The 21,917-nt window shown below is 44.3% G+C and overlaps 1 protein-coding gene across 1 annotated transcript; it reads right to left on the minus strand.

The window, feature by feature from the left end:
• Positions 1-299: 299 nt before the first annotated feature.
• LOC120066455 (pyruvate kinase PKM-like) lies at positions 300-20,903 on the minus strand. Its single transcript, XM_039017838.1, has 11 exons — positions 20,882-20,903; positions 18,303-18,477; positions 17,502-17,593; positions 12,900-13,031; positions 11,719-11,905; positions 11,284-11,554; positions 10,782-10,932; positions 9,615-9,767; positions 6,206-6,372; positions 1,336-1,517; positions 300-1,114 (listed from the first exon to the last, which is right to left on the minus strand). The coding sequence occupies exons 2-11, from the start codon at positions 18,451-18,453 to the stop codon at positions 1,008-1,010; spliced, it is 1,593 nt and encodes a 530-aa protein (XP_038873766.1). The 5' UTR covers positions 18,454-18,477; positions 20,882-20,903; the 3' UTR covers positions 300-1,007.
• Between the last annotated feature and the right edge of the window lie 1,014 nt (positions 20,904-21,917).

A 21,917-nucleotide genomic window follows, 5' to 3' on the forward strand; every position in this document is an offset into this window, starting at 1 on the left:
GACCACTAAGTGTATGTCATCTCTTATGTTAAGATTATATCCTAGCTGCTGAAATAACCGTAATACCACCAGACAATGGCCTCTAAAGTTGCTTCATAATTCCTCATAACTCGCATCATTCATTTTCGTTGACAATCTTTAGCGTTGCAAAAAAAGGATAAATGTTGGGTGGTTTCGACACTGGCATAAGAAATGTTATTATATTATATGTTAATGAACCATACAGTCACCACACCAACATCTGAGGGCAACAAAAGTATATTTAATAGATGGGGGGGAAATAACAACAGCAGAGAGAATCAGGTGTTCATCTTTTTATTGGATGGATGGAAACCCAGTCATGTCCAGATCCCCCATAACCCTCAGCAACAACATGGCGTTACCGTTACCTTTAACGTGTCAGTGGAGTCTTACCTGTCTACCAGGTGAGGAGAAGACCCCCATAGAGCAGGATCCTCCTTATATTCATAATCCACGTCAACATACTGGACCACAAAGTGACTGACAACGAGCGGCTCTGACATGCAGACGTGTGATTACAGTACAATGTACATATAGATAAAAACATATACCTCATATTGTTCACCGTGAAAACTCAGTCAGGCAGATGTGTGTGTGCTTTCAGTAGGGTGTGTAACCTGTTGAAGGATGACTTGGACACAGTAGGTGAAACACCTATGTAATAATAACATAGGAATTAAGGAGTGTTGGAAAGTGACTGTCTGTGTATGAATGGCACCACCCCAAAAGTCCTTTGAAGAAGTGGCCTGGTGTTGCTGTTCGGTTCCGTTCGTTTTTTTTACCTAGGTTGTCTTGGTTAAAAAGGTGGAGTCTAGAGAATCGTAGAGGACAAATAGATGTCTTCTGGTGGGGGGGGGGGGGGGTTATAGGAACAGGAGATGGGTAAAGAGGGGAGGGGTTATAGGAACAGGAAATGGGTAAAGAGGGGAGGGGTTATAGGAACAGGAAATGGGTAAGGGGGAGGGGTAATGTTCTTTGGAGTTTGTTCAAGGAACAAGCACAACACGCATGGTGTTGGTGTAACCAGGGCCTGGACGCCATCCGGTCACAACAATGATGACATCTCCAGACTTGAAGAAGTGACGGTGTTTGCCTGGAGGGAAGAGGGGAGACAGGAGGGTGTTAATGGCTGGTCTTTGGTGGGGCTCCAGTGCTACAAGGATCTCTTCAGCCATAGAAATAGAGCGATATTTGCTAAATCTTCAAATTTTATCATATACCTCGATTTTGGTCTTTCTGTATGAAAAGGGCTCTACAAATAAAGTTCAGTATTACTACTTAAACATTGGAATTTAACGCGATGTCATTACTCACCCATCTCCAAGGCGAAGTTGACGCGGAGGTCGACATCCTCGGCCCAGACATCGTTGGCAGGCTTGGTGTACAGCACGGGGTAGATACCGCGGTACAGATGTGCCTGACGGGCGGTCTGGCCACAGCGGGTCACAGCGATGATGGGGGCACGGGGCCTGTACCTGGACAGCAGATGGGCGGACCTAGAACCAGACACAGGAAGGAACAGCAGGTTAGGGTGTGGAATGAAAACATATATTGCTATGTGAAACTGCTTCACAGTAAACTTAAAACCGTAATTATTATGTAGCACATTAGAATACTTCTGTAAGGGGAATGTAATGTAACATAATACTATATCTAATGTAACATAATACTATATCTAATGTAACATAATACTATATCTAATGTAACATAATACTATATCTAATGTAACATAATACTATATCCAATGTAACATTATACTATATCCAATGTAACATTATACTATATCCAATGTAACATTATACTATATCCAGTGTAACATTATACTATATCCAATGTAACATTATACTATATCCAATGTAACATTATACTATATCCAATGTAACATTATACTATATCCAATGTAACATTATACTATATATAATGTAACATTATACTATATCCAATGTAACATTATACTATATCCAATGTAACATTATACTATATCCAATGTAACATTATACTATATCTAGTGTAACATTATACTATATCCAATGTAACATAATACTATATCCAATGTAACATTATACTATATCCAATGTAACATTATACTATATCCAATGTAACATTATACTATATCTAATGTAACATTATACTATATCCAATGTAACATTATACTATATATAATGTAACATTATACTATATCCAATGTAACATTATACTATATCTAATGTAACATAATACTATATCTAATGTACCATTATACTATATCTAATGTAACATTATACTATATCTTATACTATATCTAGTGTAACATTATACTATATCTAATGTAACATTATACTATATCTTATACTATATCCAATGTACCATTATACTATATCCAATGTAACATTATACTATATCTAATGTAACATTATACTATATCCAATGTAACATTATACTATATCCAATGTAACATTATACTATATCTAATGTAACATTATACTATATCTAGTGTAACATTATACTATATCTAATGTAACACTGTACCAATCCTAGATCCAAACTCCGGACAGCTGTACTGTAGGTTGACAGTAGTCTATCAAAATGTTGTCCCATTTAGTACACAGCTGACTACTGTACAGTGTGTCCATACCAGAGGAGGCTGGTGGGAACAGCTATAGGAAGACAGGTTCATTGCAATGGCTGGGATGGAATAAATGGAACACACATCAGCCATTACAATGAACCCATCCTCCTATATATCCTACCACCAGCCTCCTCTGGTCAATACTGTATAGTGGCGCAGGGTGACTCTGAGCTTTGAATGGAGTGGGAAAGGAGTCAGGGAGAGGAGTGTAGAGGAGAGAAGTGGAGTGGAGAAGGAGAGGAGTGGAGTGGAGAAGGAGGGGAGAGGAGTAGAGAAGGAGGGGAGAGGAGTGGCGTGAGGGACAGGAGAGGAGTGGAGAAGGAGTGGAGTGAGGGAGAGGAGTAGAGAGAAGAGAGGAGTGGAGAAGGAGGGGAGAGGAGGGGAGAGGAGGGGAGAGGGAGAGGAGAGGAGGGGAGAGTTATATTTAACTTCCTAAATGTCAGGGTTCAGGACTGTAAAGGTTGGGAACAAGTTATTGGTCTCTGCTATAGGGCTGAGGTCAGAGGGAGGGATGGGAGAAATCTGGTGACACACTAGCATAAGGAGAATGTACTCTTAAGTCTACCGTTACTCCTTAAGGTCCAACGACCTTGTGTTATTTTCTGAGGTAAACTGGCCCTGGCAGCCAAAACAGCCAAATACTCCACCTAAACGTGAATCGATTCTCAATTGCGATACGGTTCTAGAAAGATAAATCCCTTTACTTTCATATCACATTCAAATGCTAAATATACACTTACTGTACACAGTTTTAACCGGCTTTATAAGTTGCAGACAACAGTATTTTTAAGTGACAACACGTTTCCGGCGACCTTCTTCCGTTACACACGGGTTTTCGGGAACATGCTAGAAAGCTAACTATCTGTCGTCTGTCTGGATCCCTATGAAGGTGTGTAGTAATCTAACTATCTGTCGTCTGTCTGGATCCCTATGAAGGTGTGTAGTAATCTAACTATCTGTCGTCTGTCTGGATCCCTATGAAGGTGTGTAGTAATCTAACTATCTGTCGTCCGTCTGGATCCTTATAAAGGTGTGTAGTAAGCTAACTATCTGTCGTCCGTCTGGATCCCTATGAAGGTGTGTAATAATCTAACTATCTGTCGTCCCTCTGGATCCCTATGAAGGTGTGTAGTAATCTAACTATCTGTCGTCTGTCTGGATCCCTATGAAGGTGTGTAGTAATCTAACTATCTGTCGTCTGTCTGGATCCCTATGAAGGTGTGTAGTAATCTAACTATCTGTCGTCCGTCTGGATCCTTATAAAGGTGTGTAGTAATCTAACTATCTGTCGTCTGTCTGGATCCCTATGAAGGTGTGTAGTAATCTAACTATCTGTCGTCTGTCTGGATCCTTATAAAGGTGTGTAGTAATCTAACTATCTGTCGTCTGTCTGGATCCCTATGAAGGTGTGTAGTAATCTAACTATCTGTCGTCTGTCTGGATCCCTATGAAGGTGTGTAGTAATCTAACTATCTGTCGTCCGTCTGGATCCCTATGAAGGTGTGTAGTAATCTAACTATCTGTCGTCTGTCTGGATCCTTATAAAGGTGTGTAGTAATCTAACTATCTGTCGTCTGTCTGGATCCTTATAAAGGTGTGTAGTAATCTAACTATCTGTCGTCTGTCTGGATCCTTATAAAGGTGTGTAGTAATCTAACTATCTGTCGTCTGTCTGGATCCTTATAAAGGTGTGTAGTAATCTAACTATCTGTCGTCTGTCTGGATCCTTATAAAGGTGTGTAGTAATCTAACTATCTGTTGTCCATCTGGATCCCTATGAAGGTGTGTAGTAATCTAACTATCTGTCGTCTGTCTGGATCCCTATAAAGGTGTGTAGTAATCTAACTATCTGTCGTCTGTCTGGATCCCTATGAAGGTGTGTAGTAATCTAACTATCTGTCGTCTGTCTGGATCCCTATGAAGGTGTGTAGTAATCTAACTATCTGTCGTCTGTCTGGATCACTATAAAGGTGTGTTATTAATTAATTAATTAGTAATTTAACCTTTTGCTTTCTTGCTGATATGAAATATACGTTCTTTATGTTTCCCAAGCGATGCGTGTTCACTTTTAGGAGCGAGAGTAGGGGCTCTTAACCTAAGTCACCCCCAGGAAGAGGACACCTTCATCAATAGGCGCTAAAGGTGGTTAGCATCTATGAATTGGGTTTTAGTGACACAAAGGACTACACAGACTGGGTCTCCGCTACAGGGCTGGGGTGAGTTCTGGGTCTCTGCTACAGGGCTGGGGAGAGTTCTGGGTCTCTGCTACAGGGCTGGGGTGAGTTCTGGGTCTCTGCTACAGAGCTGGGGTGAGTTCTGGGTCTCTGCTACAGGGCTGGGGTGAGTTCTGGGTCTCCGCTACAGGGCTGGGGTGAGTTCTGGGTCTCTGCTACAGGGCTGGGGAGAGTTCTGGGTCTCTGCTACAGGGCTGGGGAGAGTTCTGGGTCTCTGCTACAGGGCTGGGAGAGTTCTGGGTCCCTGCTACAGGGCTGGTGGAGAGTTCTGGGTCTCTGCTACAGGGCTGGGGTGAGTTCTGGGTCTCTGCTACAGGGCTGGGGTGAGTTCTGGGTCTCTGCTACAGGGCTGGGAGAGTTCTGGGTCTCTGCTACAGGGCTGGGAGAGTTCTGGGTCTCTGCTACAGGGCTGGGGTGAGTTCTGGGTCTCTGCTACAGGGCTGGGGTGAGTTCTGGGTCTCTGCTACAGGGCTGGGGTGAGTTCTGGGTCTCTGCTACAGGGCCGGGGTGAGTTCTGGGTCTCCGCTACAGGGCTGGGGTGAGTTCTGGGTCTCCGCTACAGGGCTGGGGTGAGTTCTGGGTCTCTGCTACAGGGCTGGGGTGAGTTCTGGGTCTCTGCTACAGGGCTGGGGTGAGTTCTGGGTCTCTGCTACAGGGCTGGGGTGAGTTCTGGGTCTCCGCTACAGGGCTGGGGTGAGTTCTGGGTCTCTGCTACAGGGCTGGGGTGAGTTCTGGGTCTCTGCTACAGGGCTGGGGTGAGTTCTGGGTCTCTGCTACAGGGCTGGGGTGAGTTCTGGGTCTCTGCTACAGGGCTGGGGTGAGTTCTGGGTCTCTGCTACAGGGCTGGGGTGAGTTCTGGGTCTCTGCTACAGGGCTGGGGTGAGTTCTGGGTCTCTGCTACAGGGCCGGGGTGAGTTCTGGGTCTCCGCTACAGGGCCGGGGTGAGTTCTGGGTCTCTGCTACAGGGCTGGGGTGAGTTCTGGGTCTCTGCTACAGGGCTGGGGTGAGTTCTGGGTCTCTGCTACAGGGCTGGGGTGAGAGGGCGGAATGATGGGAGAGTTCTGGTTGAGGACTGTGCTGCAGTAGCTCGTGGTTCTTGTGAACCGAAACCGAACAGAAAATGAGTACAGAACGGAACATGTTCCCTCACCTGCGTTCTCAGATTAAATCAACTAAAATCTCCAGCACCTGTGGTGAATGCGTAACCAGACTAGCTCAGCTCGGCTCGGTTCAGCTCAGTAGTGTGAACAGGGTATTTGACTGGGCTTAGAGAAGGTGTCAATAACGCCTGTCCTTCCCCTCAGAAGTACAGAGGTTTGCTGTGTGACTCTCTGGTTCGTACCTGCCAGTCTTGGTGAGCACGATGATGGCACTGGCACAGCACTTGAAGGAAGCCTCGACGGCGCCAATGGCAACGGACTCAGTGGGGTCACGGGTCAGGTGGGAGGTACGACGGATTTCCTCAAACATCTGCCTGTGGTACATGGCGGCCTCTGCCTCACGAGCAATCTGGGGTGGGGGGGTGGAGAGAGAGAGAGGGAGAGAGAGAGAGAGAGAGAAAGAGAGAGACAGAGAGAGAGAGAGAGAGAGACACACAGAGAGAGACAGAGAGAGACAGGGAGAGAGAGAGAGAGACAGAGAGACAGAGAGAGAGAGAGACAGAGAGAGAGAGAGACAGAGAGAGAGAGAGAGACAGAGAGAGAGAGAGAGAGAGAGAGAGAGAGAGAGAGAGAGAGAGAGAGAGGGAGAGAGACAGAGAGGGAGAGAGACAGAGAGACAGAGAGGGAGAGAGACAGAGAGGGAGAGAGACAGAGAGGGAGAGAGACAGAGAGGGAGAGAGAGACAAAGAGGGAGAGAGACAGAGAGGGAGAGAGACAGAGAGGGAGAGAGACAGAGAGGGAGAGAGACAGAGAGGGAGAGAGAGACAAAGAGACAGAGAGAGAGAGAGATAGAGAGAGAGAGAGAGAGAGAGAGAGGGAGAGAGAGAGAGAGAGAGAAAGAGAGAGAAAGAGAGAGACAGAGAGAGACAGAGAGAGAGAGAGAGACACACAGAGACACACAGAGAGAGACAGAGAGAGACAGGGAGAGAGAGAGAGAGACAGAGAGACAGAGAGACAGAGAGAGAGAGAGACAGAGAGAGAGAGAGAGAGAGACAGAGAGAGAGAGAGAGAGAGAGAGAGAGAGAGAGAGAGAGAGAGAGAGAGAGAGAGAGAGACAGAGAGAGAGAGAGAGAGACAGAGAGAGAGAGAGAGAGGGAGAGAGACAGAGAGGGAGAGAGACAGAGAGGGAGAGAGAGACAAAGAGAGAGAGAGAGAGAGAGAGAGAGAGAGAGAGAGAGAGAGAGAGAGAGAGAGAGAGAGAGAGAGAGAGAGAGAGAGAGACAGAGACAGGTGTCAGATTCCTGCCATTCAACTACAGTAATGAATAGAAAACATGCAATGAAGGTCGGTACAGATTTAGACCAGAATGACTCATTGTTCGTTGCTCTGCCTTTTCCTAAGCTAGTTGGTTTGGTACACCACTAATGTAAAGTCCTGAGAATGAACAACTTCAAGATTCAGACAGCAACAGTCGTACAGATTCAGACAGCAACAGTCGTACAGATTCAGACAGCAACAGTCATACAGTCATACAGATTCAGACAGCAACAGTCATACAGATTCAGACAGCAACAGTCATACAGTCATACAGATTCAGACAGCAACAGTCGTACAGATTCAGACAGCAACAGTCGTACAGATTCAGACAGCAACAATCATACAGATTCAGACAGCAACAGTCATACAGTCATACAGATTCAGACAGCAACAGTCATACAGATTCAGACAGCAACAGTCATACAAATTCAGACAGCAACAGTCATACAGATTCAGACAGCAACAGTCATACAGTCATAGAGATTCAGACAGCAACAGTCATACAGTCATACAGATTCAGACAGCAACAGTCATACAGTCATACAGATTCAGACAGCAACAGTCGTACAGATTCAGACAGCAACAGTCGTACAGATTCAGACAGCAACAGTCATACAGTCGTACAGATTCAGACAGCAACAGTCATACAGATTCAGACAGCAACAGTCATACAGATTCAGACAGCAACAGTCATACAGTCATACAGATTCAGACAGCCACGTTCAAAAGCTAGATTCATACTAGTTTCTTTGAAGGGGCAAGGGGAACATAAAAGAGAGGTAGTCTCCTCGAGTCCACTAGTAAATATAGAATCACTGTGGTCTGCATACCTGAGGTGTTGTGGTGCTGATCCTCAGACACATGCTGATTGAGAAATCTGACGACCCCAACGTCCCCATCCAATGCAACATGATGCAGAAAACAGATGCAGTGACAGAGAACAGAGAGATGGAGAGAGAACAGAGGGATGGAGAGAGAACAGAGAGATGGAGAGAGAACAGAGGGATGGAGAGAGAACAGAGGGATGGAGAGAGAACAGAGGGATGGATAGAGAACAGAGGGATGGATAGAGAACAGAGGGATAGATAGAGAACAGAGGGATGGATAGAGAACAGAGGGATGGATAGAGAACAGAGGGATGGAGAGAGAACAGAGGGATGGAGAGAGAACAGAGGGATGGAGAGAGAACAGAGGGATGGAGAGAGAACAGAGGGATGGAGAGAGAACAGAGGGATGGAGAGAGAACAGAGGGATGGAGAGAGAACAGAGGGATGGAGAGAGAACAGAGAGATGGAGAGAGAACAGAGGGATGGAGAGAGAACAGAGAGATGGAGAGAGAACAGAGGGATGGAGAGAGAACAGAGAGATGGAGAGAGAACAGAGGGATGGAGAGAGAAGTAGAAACACACAAAGCCAGTCGCATGGTGAGTGTGTAGAAGCCGTTAGTACATAGATCACAAACCAAAACCACACAGTTATACATTACTGTTATATTACAGCTACTTTTTGTTAATTCCTCCGAGGCGTCCCAGCAAACACACAACCAACACCACAACGTTGTCTCAACGTTGACCCTATGTCGCTGTTTGCTGGGACGATTCTGTCTATAGCCAGGTTTCCAGCCACACTTCCTATGTGAGTAAAGTACATGACAGGCCTGATGGTAACGGAACATTTTGTTTTGGGTGAACTTTTTTAAAAACACAATTACGCTAGCCACGGTGGGATGGTTTTTTGTGTCTGTAAAATAAATAATGCACAAATATTGGTATATTACGACTTGTCGGAAAAGCATTTTATTAAGGCTACAGATAAAATAAATGATGTTGAACTTCACAGGGTGGTGAACGTACACGGTGAGGAGCTGCATGATGTGTTGTTACGTGTACTACGTCATCACGCACAGCCTTGACATCTGCAACAAGTCACATTTGATGGAAACTCATCTCTGGTGGGAAAACGTGCATATTGTTTTTTACATGCAGATTTGAGTCATATTGGGATGGAAACCTGGTCGCCCAATTGGATGGAAACCTGGTCGCCCAATTGGATGGAAACCTGGTCGCCCAATTGGATGGAAACCTGGTCGCCCAATTGGATGGAAACCTGGTCGCCCAATTGGATGGAAACCTGGTCGCCCAATTGGATGGAAACCTGGTCGCCCAATTGGATGGAAACCTGGTCGCCCAATTGGATGGAAACCTGGTCACATTGACCACTCATGAACTTGGAATCAGTGACTCTAGGGACTGCTACAGGAAACATTGTGGATGTTGTGCCTGTGTTGTGAGGAGCCAAGACCTGTAGGGGACCGCTCTGCTCTCAGTCTCTCACCTTGTGCTGTGTGCGGACAGCCTCCAGTGGGTAGTCTCCCTTGGCGGTCTCACCACTCAGCATGATGCAGTCGTTACCGTCCAGAACGGCGTTGGCGACATCGGAACCCTCAGCACGAGTAGGGCGGGGCTTCTTGATCATGCTCTCCAGCATCTGGACCAATCAGGAGAGAGGAGAGATCATTAGGCACCAATCAACGACAGGATAGATTATTTACATCGATTCATTTACAGAGAGTGGCCTATTAGGGATAAATCTCTGCCCTTTCCTCTAAGGTTTGGTCAAAGGCTTGAGGGCTCCTCTTAAAACGGACAAGGAACCCTGGTATTATCTACCATTGAATTCAGTGTATTTGAGTCTTAACAGGTTATCAGACCCTGCTTTGGGTGTGCTTTGCAGACAGGGATGGAAATGAAGCATGTATGAGGGGGTCGAATCAGTGTATTTGTCAAGTGCGCCGAATATAACACACAACACAGTGAAATGCTAATGTATAAGGAGGTCTAGTCATGTTTAAGGAGGTCTAGTCATGTATAAGGAGGTCTAGTCATGTATGAGGAGATCTAGTCATGTATGAGGAGGTCTAGTAGTCATGTGTGAGGAGGTCTAGTAGTCATGTATGAGGAGGTCTAGTCATGTATAAGGAGGTCTAGTCATGTATGAGGAGATCTAGTCATGTATGAGGAGGTCTAGTCATGTATGAGGAGGTCTAGTCATGTATAAGGAGGTCTAGTAGTCATGTGTGAGGAGGTCTAGTAGTCATGTATGAGGAGGTCTAGTCATGTATGAGGAGGTCTAGTCATGTATGAGGAGGTCTAGTCATGTATGAGGAGGTCTAGTCATGTATGAGGAGGTCTAGTAGTCATGTATGAGGAGGTCTAGTAGTCATGTATAAGGAGGTCTAGTAGTCATGTATGAGGAGGTCTAGTCATGTATGAGGAGGTCTAGTAGTCATGTATGAGGAGGTCTAGTCATGTATGAGGAGGTCTAGTAGTCATGTATGAGGAGGTCTAGTAGTCATGTATGAGGAGGTCTAGTCATGTATGAGGAGGTCTAGTAGTCATGTATGAGGAGGTCTAGTCATGTATGAGGAGGTCTAGTAGTTATGTATGAGGAGGTCTAGTAGTTATGTATGAGGGGGTCTAGTCTGCGGGCAACGTGTCGGACCTGTGTGGCGCAGGTGATGGGCTTGCCGATCCTGTTGCAGCGTCCGGTCATCATCTTCTGGGCGATGAACACCTTCTCTGTGGGGATCTCAATACCCAGGTCGCCGCGGGCAACCATGATGCCATCGCTAGCCTCCAGGATCTCATCGAATCTACACAGAGACAGACAGTTAGTTAATCAAGTCAGTATTATCCAGCATTGGGTATCTATTTTTCCAAGCGGCTAAACTGATGCTCAAGACAGTAGGATCCTTCAAGTGGAGATCTCTTACTTTTTTACTTTTGAAAGTACTGAAAATATACTAAATAGCCACTACAATGCTATTTAGTATAGTCAGCGAGGCCTCTCTCAATCGCTCTCTCTGTATCTCCCTCTCTCACACACACACACACACACACACACACACACACACACACACACACACACACACACACACACACACACACACACACACACACACACACACACACACACACACACACACACACACACACACACACACCTGCGGACGCCCTCGTGGTTCTCCAGTTTGGAGATGATCTTGATGTTTTTGCCCTTCTCTCCCAGCACCTTCCTGACGGCGTGTACATCAGCTGCCTTACGGATGAAGGAGGCGAAGACCATGTCGACTCCCTGTTCCACACCGAACTGCAGATCCTGGATGTCCTTCTCAGAGACAGCGGGCAGGTCCACAGCAGCACCGGGCAGGTTCACACCCTTCTTAGAGCCCAGAGTACCACCATTTTCAATCTCACAGTCCAGGAAGTCAGCGCCTGGGGACAATAATGTGTGTCAATCACAATGCCACAGCCAGAACAACGGTACAGTAACACGTTTCAACAGGCAAAGTAGAAGGACTTAACTTGAAGCATGTAGCTACTTCCTGTCTGTTGCTTCCTGTTCTGTTGCTACAGTAGGATGTTGCTAGGATACTCACCGACTTCCTTGACCTTCAGGGACATGAGGCCGTCGTCGATGTAGACGTGAGCTCCGACCGCCAGGATCTTGGTGATGTTCTTGTAGTCCAGCCACAGGTGCTTCTCGTCACAGTTGTCCTTGTACTTGTCGTCCAGGGTCAGCTTGATGTGAGCTCCCTTCTTCAGCTCGACCTCAGCTTCGCCACTCTGTACAGGGGAAGAATCATGTGATTACACAACTATTACTATAGTATTATGTACTGTCTATCTCTATGGGGAAGGACATGGATTATAGTATGATGTACTTTATATCTGTACGGAGAAGGGCAGGGATTATAGTATTATGTACTGTATATCTGTACGGAAAAGGGCAGGGATTATAGTATTATGTACTGTATATCTGTACGGAGAAGGGCAGGGATTATAGTATTATGTACTGTATATCTGTACGGAGAAGGGCAGGGATTATAGTATTATGTACTGTATATCTGTACGGAGAAGGGCAGGGATTATAGTATTATGTACTGTATATCTGTACGGAGAAGGGCAGGGATTATAGTATTATGTACTGTATATCTGTACGGAGAAAGGCAGGGATTATAGTATTATGTACTGTATATCTGTACGGAGAAGGGCAGGGATTATAGTATTATGTACTGTATTTCTGTACGGAGAAGGGTAGGGATTATAGTATTATGTACTGTATATCTGTACGGAGAAGGGCAGGGATTATAGTATTATGTACTGTATTTCTGTACGGAGAAGGGCAGGGATTATAGTATTATGTACTGTATTTCTGTACGGAGAAGGACATGGATTATAGTATTATGTACTGTATATCTGTACGGAGAAGGGCAGGGATTATAGTATTATGTACTGTATATGTCTATGGGTTAAGGACAAGGCTCATGATCATTACATACATTCTGATGCCAGTAGTATTTTACAGTACTTGATGTATATCAGCGTTATGATATCATTGCTTGTTCGTTGTATTTCTTGCTGCTAGCTTGACCAATGCCTTCCTTTTGATCAAATCAACGATCAACACGATAGCGGGTAGGTCATTTTGGTACTACAGTCAAGAAATGTACCTGCTTGTCTCTGTTTTAATTTGTCTGTAAAGTGTATTTGTGATGATACACTTGAACTGAAGTTGGACTTTTCATAAAGATGTACTTCATGGTGAATGACTACTCACGCCCTTGATGAGTCCAGTCCTGATTTCGGGTCCCTTGGTGTCCAGAGCGATGGCCACTGGTCTGTACTCAATGCTGCCGGATCCGAAGCTCTCGGTGGCTTCACGGACATTCTTGATGGTCTCAGCATGATACTGAATAGAACAGAAGATTTTTTTTTAAATTCTCCCCCCATCGAAACAGAAATGTATCTGGTTTTTTAAAATTCCCACCCCCCTCTGAACACCACACCGATGAGAGTCTGGAAAAGAGGGGGTGTCATATTTGTATTTTATTTATTATTTAACCTTTATTTAACTTGGCAAGTCAGTTAAGAACAAATTCTTATTTACAATGACGGCCTACCCAGAGCCAAACACGGACGACGCTGGGCCAATTGTGCGCCGCCCTATGAGACTACCAATCACGGCTGGATGTGATACAGCCTGGATAGTATCACTTAGAGACATCAGAGGTTTTAGCATGCCATGACACTGCATATACTATGGAAAACAAATGCTATGGGTCTGAGCGTAGAGACTTGAGGAACGCCAAATGTAACTTTAGAACTTTCAGATGATTTGCCAACCAGCTGGACCAATAGTAGTGCTCAGATAGTAGTGCTCAGTGTGTTGAGATTTTAAATCAACTTTAAATTAAGTTTGATTTGATTTACTGTAGGGGATGTCAAATCATTCAGAGACGTGTAACGATTCTCATTTTTGAGAACATCAATCTTACATAGGTATTCCTCTTGTCCAGATGGGATAAGGCAGTGTGCAGTGTGATGGCGATTGCATCGTCTGTGGACCTGTTGGGGCGCTATGCGAACTGAAGTGGGTCTAGGGTGTCCGGTAAGGTGGCGGTGATATGATCTTTGACTAGCCTCTCAAAGCACTTCACATGATGACAGAAGTAGGTGCTATGGGGCGGTAGTCATTTATTTCAGTTATCTTTGCCTTCTTGGGAACAGGAACAATGGTGGCCATCTTGAAGCATGTGGGGACAACAGACTGGGATAGGGAGCGATTGAATATGTCCGTAAACACTGGTCTGCGCATGCTCTGAGGACGCGGCTAGGGATGCCGTCTGGGCCGGCAGCCTTGCGAGGGTTAACACGTTTAAATGTTTTACTCATGTCAGTGGCACTGTATTGTCCTCAAAGCGAGCAAAGAAGTTGTTTAATTCGTCTGGGCGCAAGGCGTCAATGTCCGCGACGGAGCTGGTTTTCTTTTTGTAATCCGTGATTGACTGTAGAACCTGCCACATACATCTCGTGTTTGAGCCGTTGAATTACGACTCTACTTTGTCTCTATACTGATGCTTTGCTTGTTTGATTGCCTTGTGGAGGGAAGAGCTGCACTGTTTGTATTCGGTCATGTTTCCAGTCGCCTTGCCATGATTAAAAGCGATGGTTTGCGCTTTCAGTTTTGTGCGAATGTTGTCAGCAATCCACGGTTTCTGGTTAGGGAAGGTTTTAATAGTCGCCGTGGGTATAACATCACTGATGCACTTGCTAATAAACTCCCTCACCGAGTCAGCGTATACATCAATGTTGTTGTCTGAGGCTACCTGGAACATATCCCAGTCCACGTGATCAAAGCAATCTTAAAGCGTGGAATCCGATTGGTCAGACCAGCGTTGGATAGACCTGAGCACGGGTGTTTCCTGTTTTAGTTTCTGTCTATAGGCTGGATGCAACAAAATGGAGTCACAGTCAGATGTGCCGAAGGGAAGTTGGGGGAGGGCTTTGTATGCATCGTGGAAGTTAGAGTAGCAATGGTCCAGAATGCTACCAGGTCGTGTCGCGCATTCAATATGCTGATAGAATTTAGGAAGTCTTGTTCTCAGATTAGCTTTGTTAAAATTCCCAGCTACAATAAATGCAGCCTCAGGATATATGGTTTCCAGTTTACATAGAGTCCAATTAAGTTCTTTCAGGGCCTTCGAGGTATCTGCTTGGGGGGGATATACACGGCTGTGACTATAATCGGAGAGAATTCTCTTGGTAGATAATACAGTCGGCATTTGATTGTCAGAGTGACCATCGGGTTCTTGGTCACCTCCCTGACCAAGACCCTTCTCCCCAGATTGCTCAGTTTGGCCGGGCGGCCAGCTCTAGGAAGGGTCTTGGTGGTTCCAAACTTCGTCCATTTAAGAAAGATGGAGGCCACTGTGTTCTTTGGGACCTTCAATGCTGCAGACATTTTTTGGTTTCCTTCCCCAGATCTGTGCCTCGACACAATCCTGTCTCGGGAGCTCTACGGACAATTCCTTCGACCTCATGGCTTGGTTTTTGCTCTGACATGCACTGTCAACTGTGGGACATTATATAGACAGGTGTGTGCCTTTCCAAATCATGTCCAATCAGTTGAATTTACCACAGGCGGACTCCAATCAAGTTGTGGAAACATCTCAAGGATGATCAATGTAAACTCAATTTCAAGTCTCATAGCAAACGGTCTGAATACTTATGTAAATAAGGTATAGCTTATTTTTATTTATTTTTTGCAGAAATGTCTAAAAACCTCGTTTTACTTTGTAAATTATGGGGTATTGTGTGTAGATTGATGAGGATATATATTTTTTATATAATCCATTTTAGAATAAGGCTGCAACGTAACAAAATGCGGACGAGTCAAGGTGTCTGAATACTTTCCGAATGCACTGTACATCCATTAAATGCTCACTGCCTCCTGGTATATCGGTGTTGAAAGCCCAACAACTTTCAACAAACAGTACTAAGTAGGAGCTGGCAAAGTGCAATTTAATATGTTATGTTATGGCCTAAGCATAGCCACATAGCATAGCCACATAGCATAGCAACGTAGCATAGCAACGTAGCGTAGCAACGTAGCATATAACCATGTAGCATCGCCACGTAGATTTAACAAAATAGAATAGCCAAGTAGGATAGCCACGTTGGTTATAACGATGTAGAATATCCAAGTAGAATAACCATGTAGAATATAACCAAGATTAGCCAAGTTGGATAACCAAGTAGTGTTAGCCAAGTAGATTAGCCATGTAGCATATAAACATGTAGCATATAACCAAGTAGTGTTAGCCAAGTAGCATAGCCACATAGAATATAACTAAGTAGTGTTAGCTGGCTTCTGGTCCCTAAACAGTTTCTGCCTATAGGAGAGAGACAGACTCAGAGACTCAATGACACTCACTTAACAGTGCTCTATAGTAGACAGACATAGGACAATTAGCCAGGTTGAAATGTAATGATTTGTTTATGTTTTATTTTAGAATAGCAAAGTCTTAGCTATTTTAGCATAGCCAAGTAGCTTAGCGTTAGCTCCTGGTCCCTCTAAACACGTTCTGCGAGAACCTGAGACGTGGCTATTTACATCTCCTCCGACCACCTGACCAGTGACAGAGGTCGAGTTTCCTTTTGCCCTTCTGATAATGTCTCCGACCTCAACACATGACAGATGCCATGTAAACAAACATAAGTTCAAATGTCCGCGAAGATGTCTGTCAGAAGTTCCTGCCATTGGGAGTTGCTCTGTCTATCTTGTTTTTCATGCACCACTAACATTCCCAAACAGACACTAAAATGGTGCCACCACAACTTGCCCTGTGACGTGGCTGTAGGCTCCTACGGCGTCAGATGCTAGCCCTTGACATTACCTTCCTTCACGTTTTATCTCTAGCCTTAGAACTAGCTCATCTGATTCAACGAGTCAACTAATCATCAATCAGGCTGAGTACTTGTTCGATGGAACAAGCGTGCACTAGTTCTGGCCTGAGGCAAAAATGTCCAGTCATGGAAGTAATCGCGGAATAGACTGGGAAATCCTGACCTAATTATAACATTGATACACATGTACATGTAACGTCATCTAGTGCTGATACATAGATACAGCACTGAACTTCAGAGTAGAACGTTTTCTTCGGACAAGCAATTAACCGTACTATTGACCTTTGAAAGGGCATGGAATTCAAATATCAAACGTATCGCTTCGATATCTAATACTGCTGTATGATTTGGGGTGCACTCCGACCCAGCCAGGGTGAAACAGGTCAAAAAGCCATGACTTTTAAAGGGGAGAGGTCAGTAGTGTGAATCCCAGAACCCTGGCTACCATCTGGCGGCACTAGAAGACAGACTGGCTGACTGGAGGAGGAGGAGGAGGAGGAGGAAGAGGAGCCACTAAAGTGCACGTAAGAGCGTTCAGATCAGCTTACAGACTGACATTTAAATGGTACAGTGATAATGTCACAATGAGGGTGGCTGGTGCTGCAGACTCACTAAAGGTTATAGGATGAGGATGGCTGGTACTGCAGACTCACTAATAGGTTATAGTAAGCCTACATCCAAACTAGTCTTTATGTTCGGCTGAGTGAATGTCACCATATTGCTTTCACCTATCCTTTCAGACTAACAGGAGTAAGGGCTATGGGGTCCGTTTGGAATTCAGCACTAGTCTAAATCCTAGAACAGCTGTGGTGGCCTCAGTACTAGTGTCCTTTCCCTTGGCTTCAGTACTAGTGTCTTTTGCCTTGGCTTCAGTACTAGTGTCCTTTGCCTTGGCTTCAGTACTAGTGTCCTTTGCCTTGGCTTCAGTACTAGTGTCCTTTGCCTTCAGTACTGGTGTCGTCCTACTACTGACCTCATGAGTTCCGTGAGAGAAGTTCATTCTTGCAATGTTCATCCCAGATTTGATCATCTCCTTGGCCATGTTCACTGATCGGGAGGCGGGTCCTGCATGTGGACAAGATGACAAGCAAAGCTTATAGAGGGATATTGTGAAGGTTTTGGAGGGATATACCCCTACTGTGAAGGTTTTGGAGGGATATACCCCTACTGTGAAGGTATTGGAGGGATATACCCCTACTGTGAAGGTATTGGAAGGATATACCCCTACTGTTAAGGTATTGGAGGGATATACCCCTACTGTGATGGTTTAGGAGGGATATACCCCTACTGTGAAGGTATTTGAGGGATATACCCCTACTGTGAAGGTTTTGGAGGGATATACCCCTACTGTGAAGGTATTTGAGGGATATACCCCTACTGTGAAGGTTTTGGAGGGATATACCCCTACTGTGAAGGTTTTGGAGGGATATACCCCTACTGTGAAGGTATTGGAGGGATATACCCCTACTGTGAAGGTTTAGGAGGGATATACCCCTACTGTGAAGGTTTAGGAGGGATATGCCCCTACTGTGAAGGTTTTGGAGGGATATACCCCTACTGTGAAGGTTTTGTGGCCTATTGTAGGCACACCTCACACAAAAACCATGTGTATAGGATGTTGAGTAGTGTAGTGAGGTTGTTCAGTGGTGAGGGAGTGAGAGGTCATGAGGGGTGAGGTACGGTTGGGTAGTGAGGTGAGGTGAGGGGGGAAGTAGTGAATAGTGAAGGGAGTGAGGGCGGTTGAGTAATGAGGAGGGGTGTTGTTGAGCTGTACCGATGGTGCAGATGATTCCGGTGTTGCGAGCCACAGCTGGCTCGGAGTCGATGTCCAGAAGACACATGTGCTCCAGGAAGGTGTCGGCCATAGCAGCATGTAGCTGCTGCGTCTGGATGAAGGCAGAGCCCATATCCTTTCCTTTAGACATGATTGGATCGGTGTCTGAGAAATCCTGGAAAGGGAGAGAGGGAGAGAGAGGATAGAGGTGTTGAGGAGATCTTTTGACACTGGGTTAATGTTCTACAACCACCTCTGACATATTGAACCAAGCCTCTCTATATACTCCTGAAAGTTCGAGGTTGGAGAGGTCTTGATATCATTTTTCATGCCAAGTCTATTTATACTGTGTGTGTGTGTGTGTGTGTGTGTGACACTTGGCTTACACAGCTGCTCTGAGTCAATCCCACTGAATCAGGCTTTGATACTAGATCTTTGCACTGCCATGCTACCTACCAACAGACATAGCATATTAATGCTAGAGACATACTGTAGCAATGGAAAATGGACTCGCTGAAGTTTTCGGGTTAACTTTATAATGTGAAAGAGAATGAAAACCTGGAACATTTCAGAGAGAGGGATGGGGGGGGGGGGCTGAGAGTATTCATAATAAATCATCATAAATTTTACCTCAACTCCGCTTCAACCGATATTACCGATTTATTGATTGTGAATATTGTAATAGAGGTTTTAGTAGAACGTTAGAGGCGCACCAACTCAACTGACAGTGGCTCTGGAAGTTCAGCCTGACAGTCTGAAGGAGGTAGGGACTCAGCTGGCCACACACACTGTAGCAGCACCACCAAACTAGGACCGCAACAATGAGAGCATGTGTGACTGCGTGACTGCACACACACACACACACAGGCGGACAGGCACACCCAGATAACGCCCCCACATTCCAGTCACCCGTAATGACCAGGGGCATAGCCTCTTGAAGAGGAACTGGCCGGTGGCCACTTTTTGTAGGAGGTGGTTCTCACAGTGGGTGGGAAACTTGAGTAGTCAAAAAGGATTTAGCAAATATCACATATTAATTCAACGTTGGGGGATATTCTTTTCAACCTCAAAATAATTAACTAGTCAGAGCAACATTATACACATAGGTTGGCATAAATATCATAGAGAACCTGACATGTACCGTGACACAATCCCATCTATCATAGAGAACCTGACAAGTACCGTGACACAATCCCATCTATCATAGAGAACCTGACATGTACCATGACACAATCCCATCTATCATAGAGAACCTGACATGTACCATGACACAATCCCATCTATCATAGAGAACCTGACATGTACCGTGACACAATCCCATCTATCATAGAGAACCTGACATGTACCGTGACACAATCCCATCTATCATAGAGAACCTGACATGTACCATGACACAATCCCATCTTCATAGAGAACCTGACATGTACCGTGACACAATCCCATCTATCATAGAGAACCTGACATGTACCATGACACAATCCCATCTTCATAGAGAACCTGACATGTACCGTGACACAATCCCATCTATCATAGAGAACCTGACATGTACCATGACACAATCCCATCTATCATAGAGAACCTGACATGTACCATGACACCAGTCCAGCTATCAACTGCTAAAGTGCTACTCCCTTTCCTCGCAGATAAAACCATAGCAGACTGTTTGCCTATAAGAAGAGCTACATTATCTGGGTGACACAGTCACTGGCGTGAGCAGACTTTCAGTGAGACATAGATTCATTCACACGTTTGGAGAGAGAGAAAAACAACAACATCCAAGTGGGTTTCGTTCTATAGGATTTAATTTTTTACTCTATGAGGATATTGAATTATAGAGCTATGATTCCAGGAGCTTAATAGTGGTTTAGTAATGCAAACCGAGTGGTAGGGCTATGTCACCTACAGCTCTAGTGAAACTGAACAGTGGTTTATTAGCACATCGTATCAAAAGATAAGCTTCTGAATACAATGTCATTAAAATAGTAGAAAGCAAATTGTTCCAGGCTCTTTGACTTACAGTAAGTATAGATTAATCTTTTTTTTTTTTGCTATAGTAGAGGAGAAACATTGAGGATGACAGGAGGTGTCAGTGCATATCAAATAGAAATGTATTATTTCATTTTGAGTCATTTAGCAGACACTCTTATCCAGAGCGACTTATATTATGTCAATAACCAAATTGTTTTGCTTAATATTGCTCAGTTTCAGTCATGTAGGTATCCCACAAATTAAATTATACTTCATCAATGGAGAACATGCATTTGCATGAAACAAACACAACTATTTCACTGTAAAAATTTGGAACACAGGTATAAGTAGTTGTCATTACTTTTAATTGTATTCAGACTGAAATATAAAAAATAAATACCCCATATTACACCATAACAATTTGATTCAAAACGTTCTGGAAGTAAAGTAACATTCACTAGTTAAAAGTCTATTACAACCTTTCTATAACCAAAATTGATAGAACAATGTAATTAACTCAAGACAGCTATGTTAATATTATTTAGCAATAATTGTCCATCTAATGATAAATGTAAAGTTGATCATTTACAGATGAGGACGCAGTGACTCACCTACCGGGTGAACGTTGCAGGGACCAATGCGCCCACCAGCCGAGCTCTGGCGAAAGATAACACCCCCAACTGACCGGGACTACTTCCCCAGACGAACATAGGGTATCCCTCCGATGTCACATGGGGTGACTATAGGGCGGAACGGTAATGACGATATTCCATTTATAATCCGTTAATTGTACACCAAATGTTTAATTATTGATAACAATATGTATTTAGTATGATATATGTTAAAGTCTACGAGTATTTTGGGGGATTATAAGACATAATTTTCACCAGCAGAGAGGAATGTTACATAAAAAAAATACAAGCGTTCTAGGGCCTTCTCGTTGACAAATCAGAAAGCTTCCCTGCGCTACTTAAAATATGATCTGGAGGTATGTTTGCAAACGACACCATGGATAGTGAGTTCAACTGTAGGTAGAAGTCCATGTTGTCGAGACTAGAGCAGTGCAGGGGCTGCGTCTTCCTAGTCTGTTTTATGGATTTTTGTAGTATAGAAAATATTTTCTGGACAGTCTAAAATTCCCCAAATTAGTTAAGTCAAACACTATTATTGTGAAAATAAACTTTTGTAATCAAAAAGTAGTTTGAATGTGTTTTGACATTGGTTGCTTGCTTTACTTTGACATTTTTTATCACAATAAATAATATATAAATAAAAATAAAAAACAAAAGTGAAAAGTACAGGTGCTCAGTCAATGAATTTGCATTCATACCAAACATACTGCCTTCCAAATAAGCATGGGCTATTCTACTGTATACCGCAGTGGTTCCCAGTGCCTTGAGAAAACGTGACCTGTAGAATGCACATGGAAATTTTTGGACTTGCAAGTACTAGTGCTGGTCAGATTAAAACATTAAATAGCACGTGGTGACATCTGTATCGTTCTTTAAAGTCTGGCGCCCTCAGGCTGTTGTTACATTTGTATGTAGAGAATATGTTCATGAATGATTGGTTGGTAATAGAGCCAACCCATAGACAATGATAGAGGCCTCTAGCGGCCAAAAGGCCATTTTAGTATGGGCAGCGCCA

The sequence above is a fragment of the Salvelinus namaycush genome, chromosome 21 (assembly GCF_016432855.1).
Source record: "Salvelinus namaycush isolate Seneca chromosome 21, SaNama_1.0, whole genome shotgun sequence".
NCBI lineage: Eukaryota > Metazoa > Chordata > Actinopteri > Salmoniformes > Salmonidae > Salvelinus > Salvelinus namaycush.

Bases quoted from the DNA above. Each gene is read 5' to 3' on its own strand.
- LOC120066455 (XM_039017838.1), bottom strand. From the start codon at position 18,453: ATGTCTAAAGGAAAGGATATGGGCTCTGCCTTCATCCAGACGCAGCAG. The intron at 11,906-12,899 runs GTGAGTAGTCAT...TCCCCTGTACAG, and splicing joins GGACTGGACTCATCAAGGGC to AGTGGCGAAGCTGAGGTCGA. The intron at 11,555-11,718 runs GTGAGTATCCTA...TATTGTCCCCAG, and splicing joins CCTGAAGGTCAAGGAAGTCG to GCGCTGACTTCCTGGACTGT.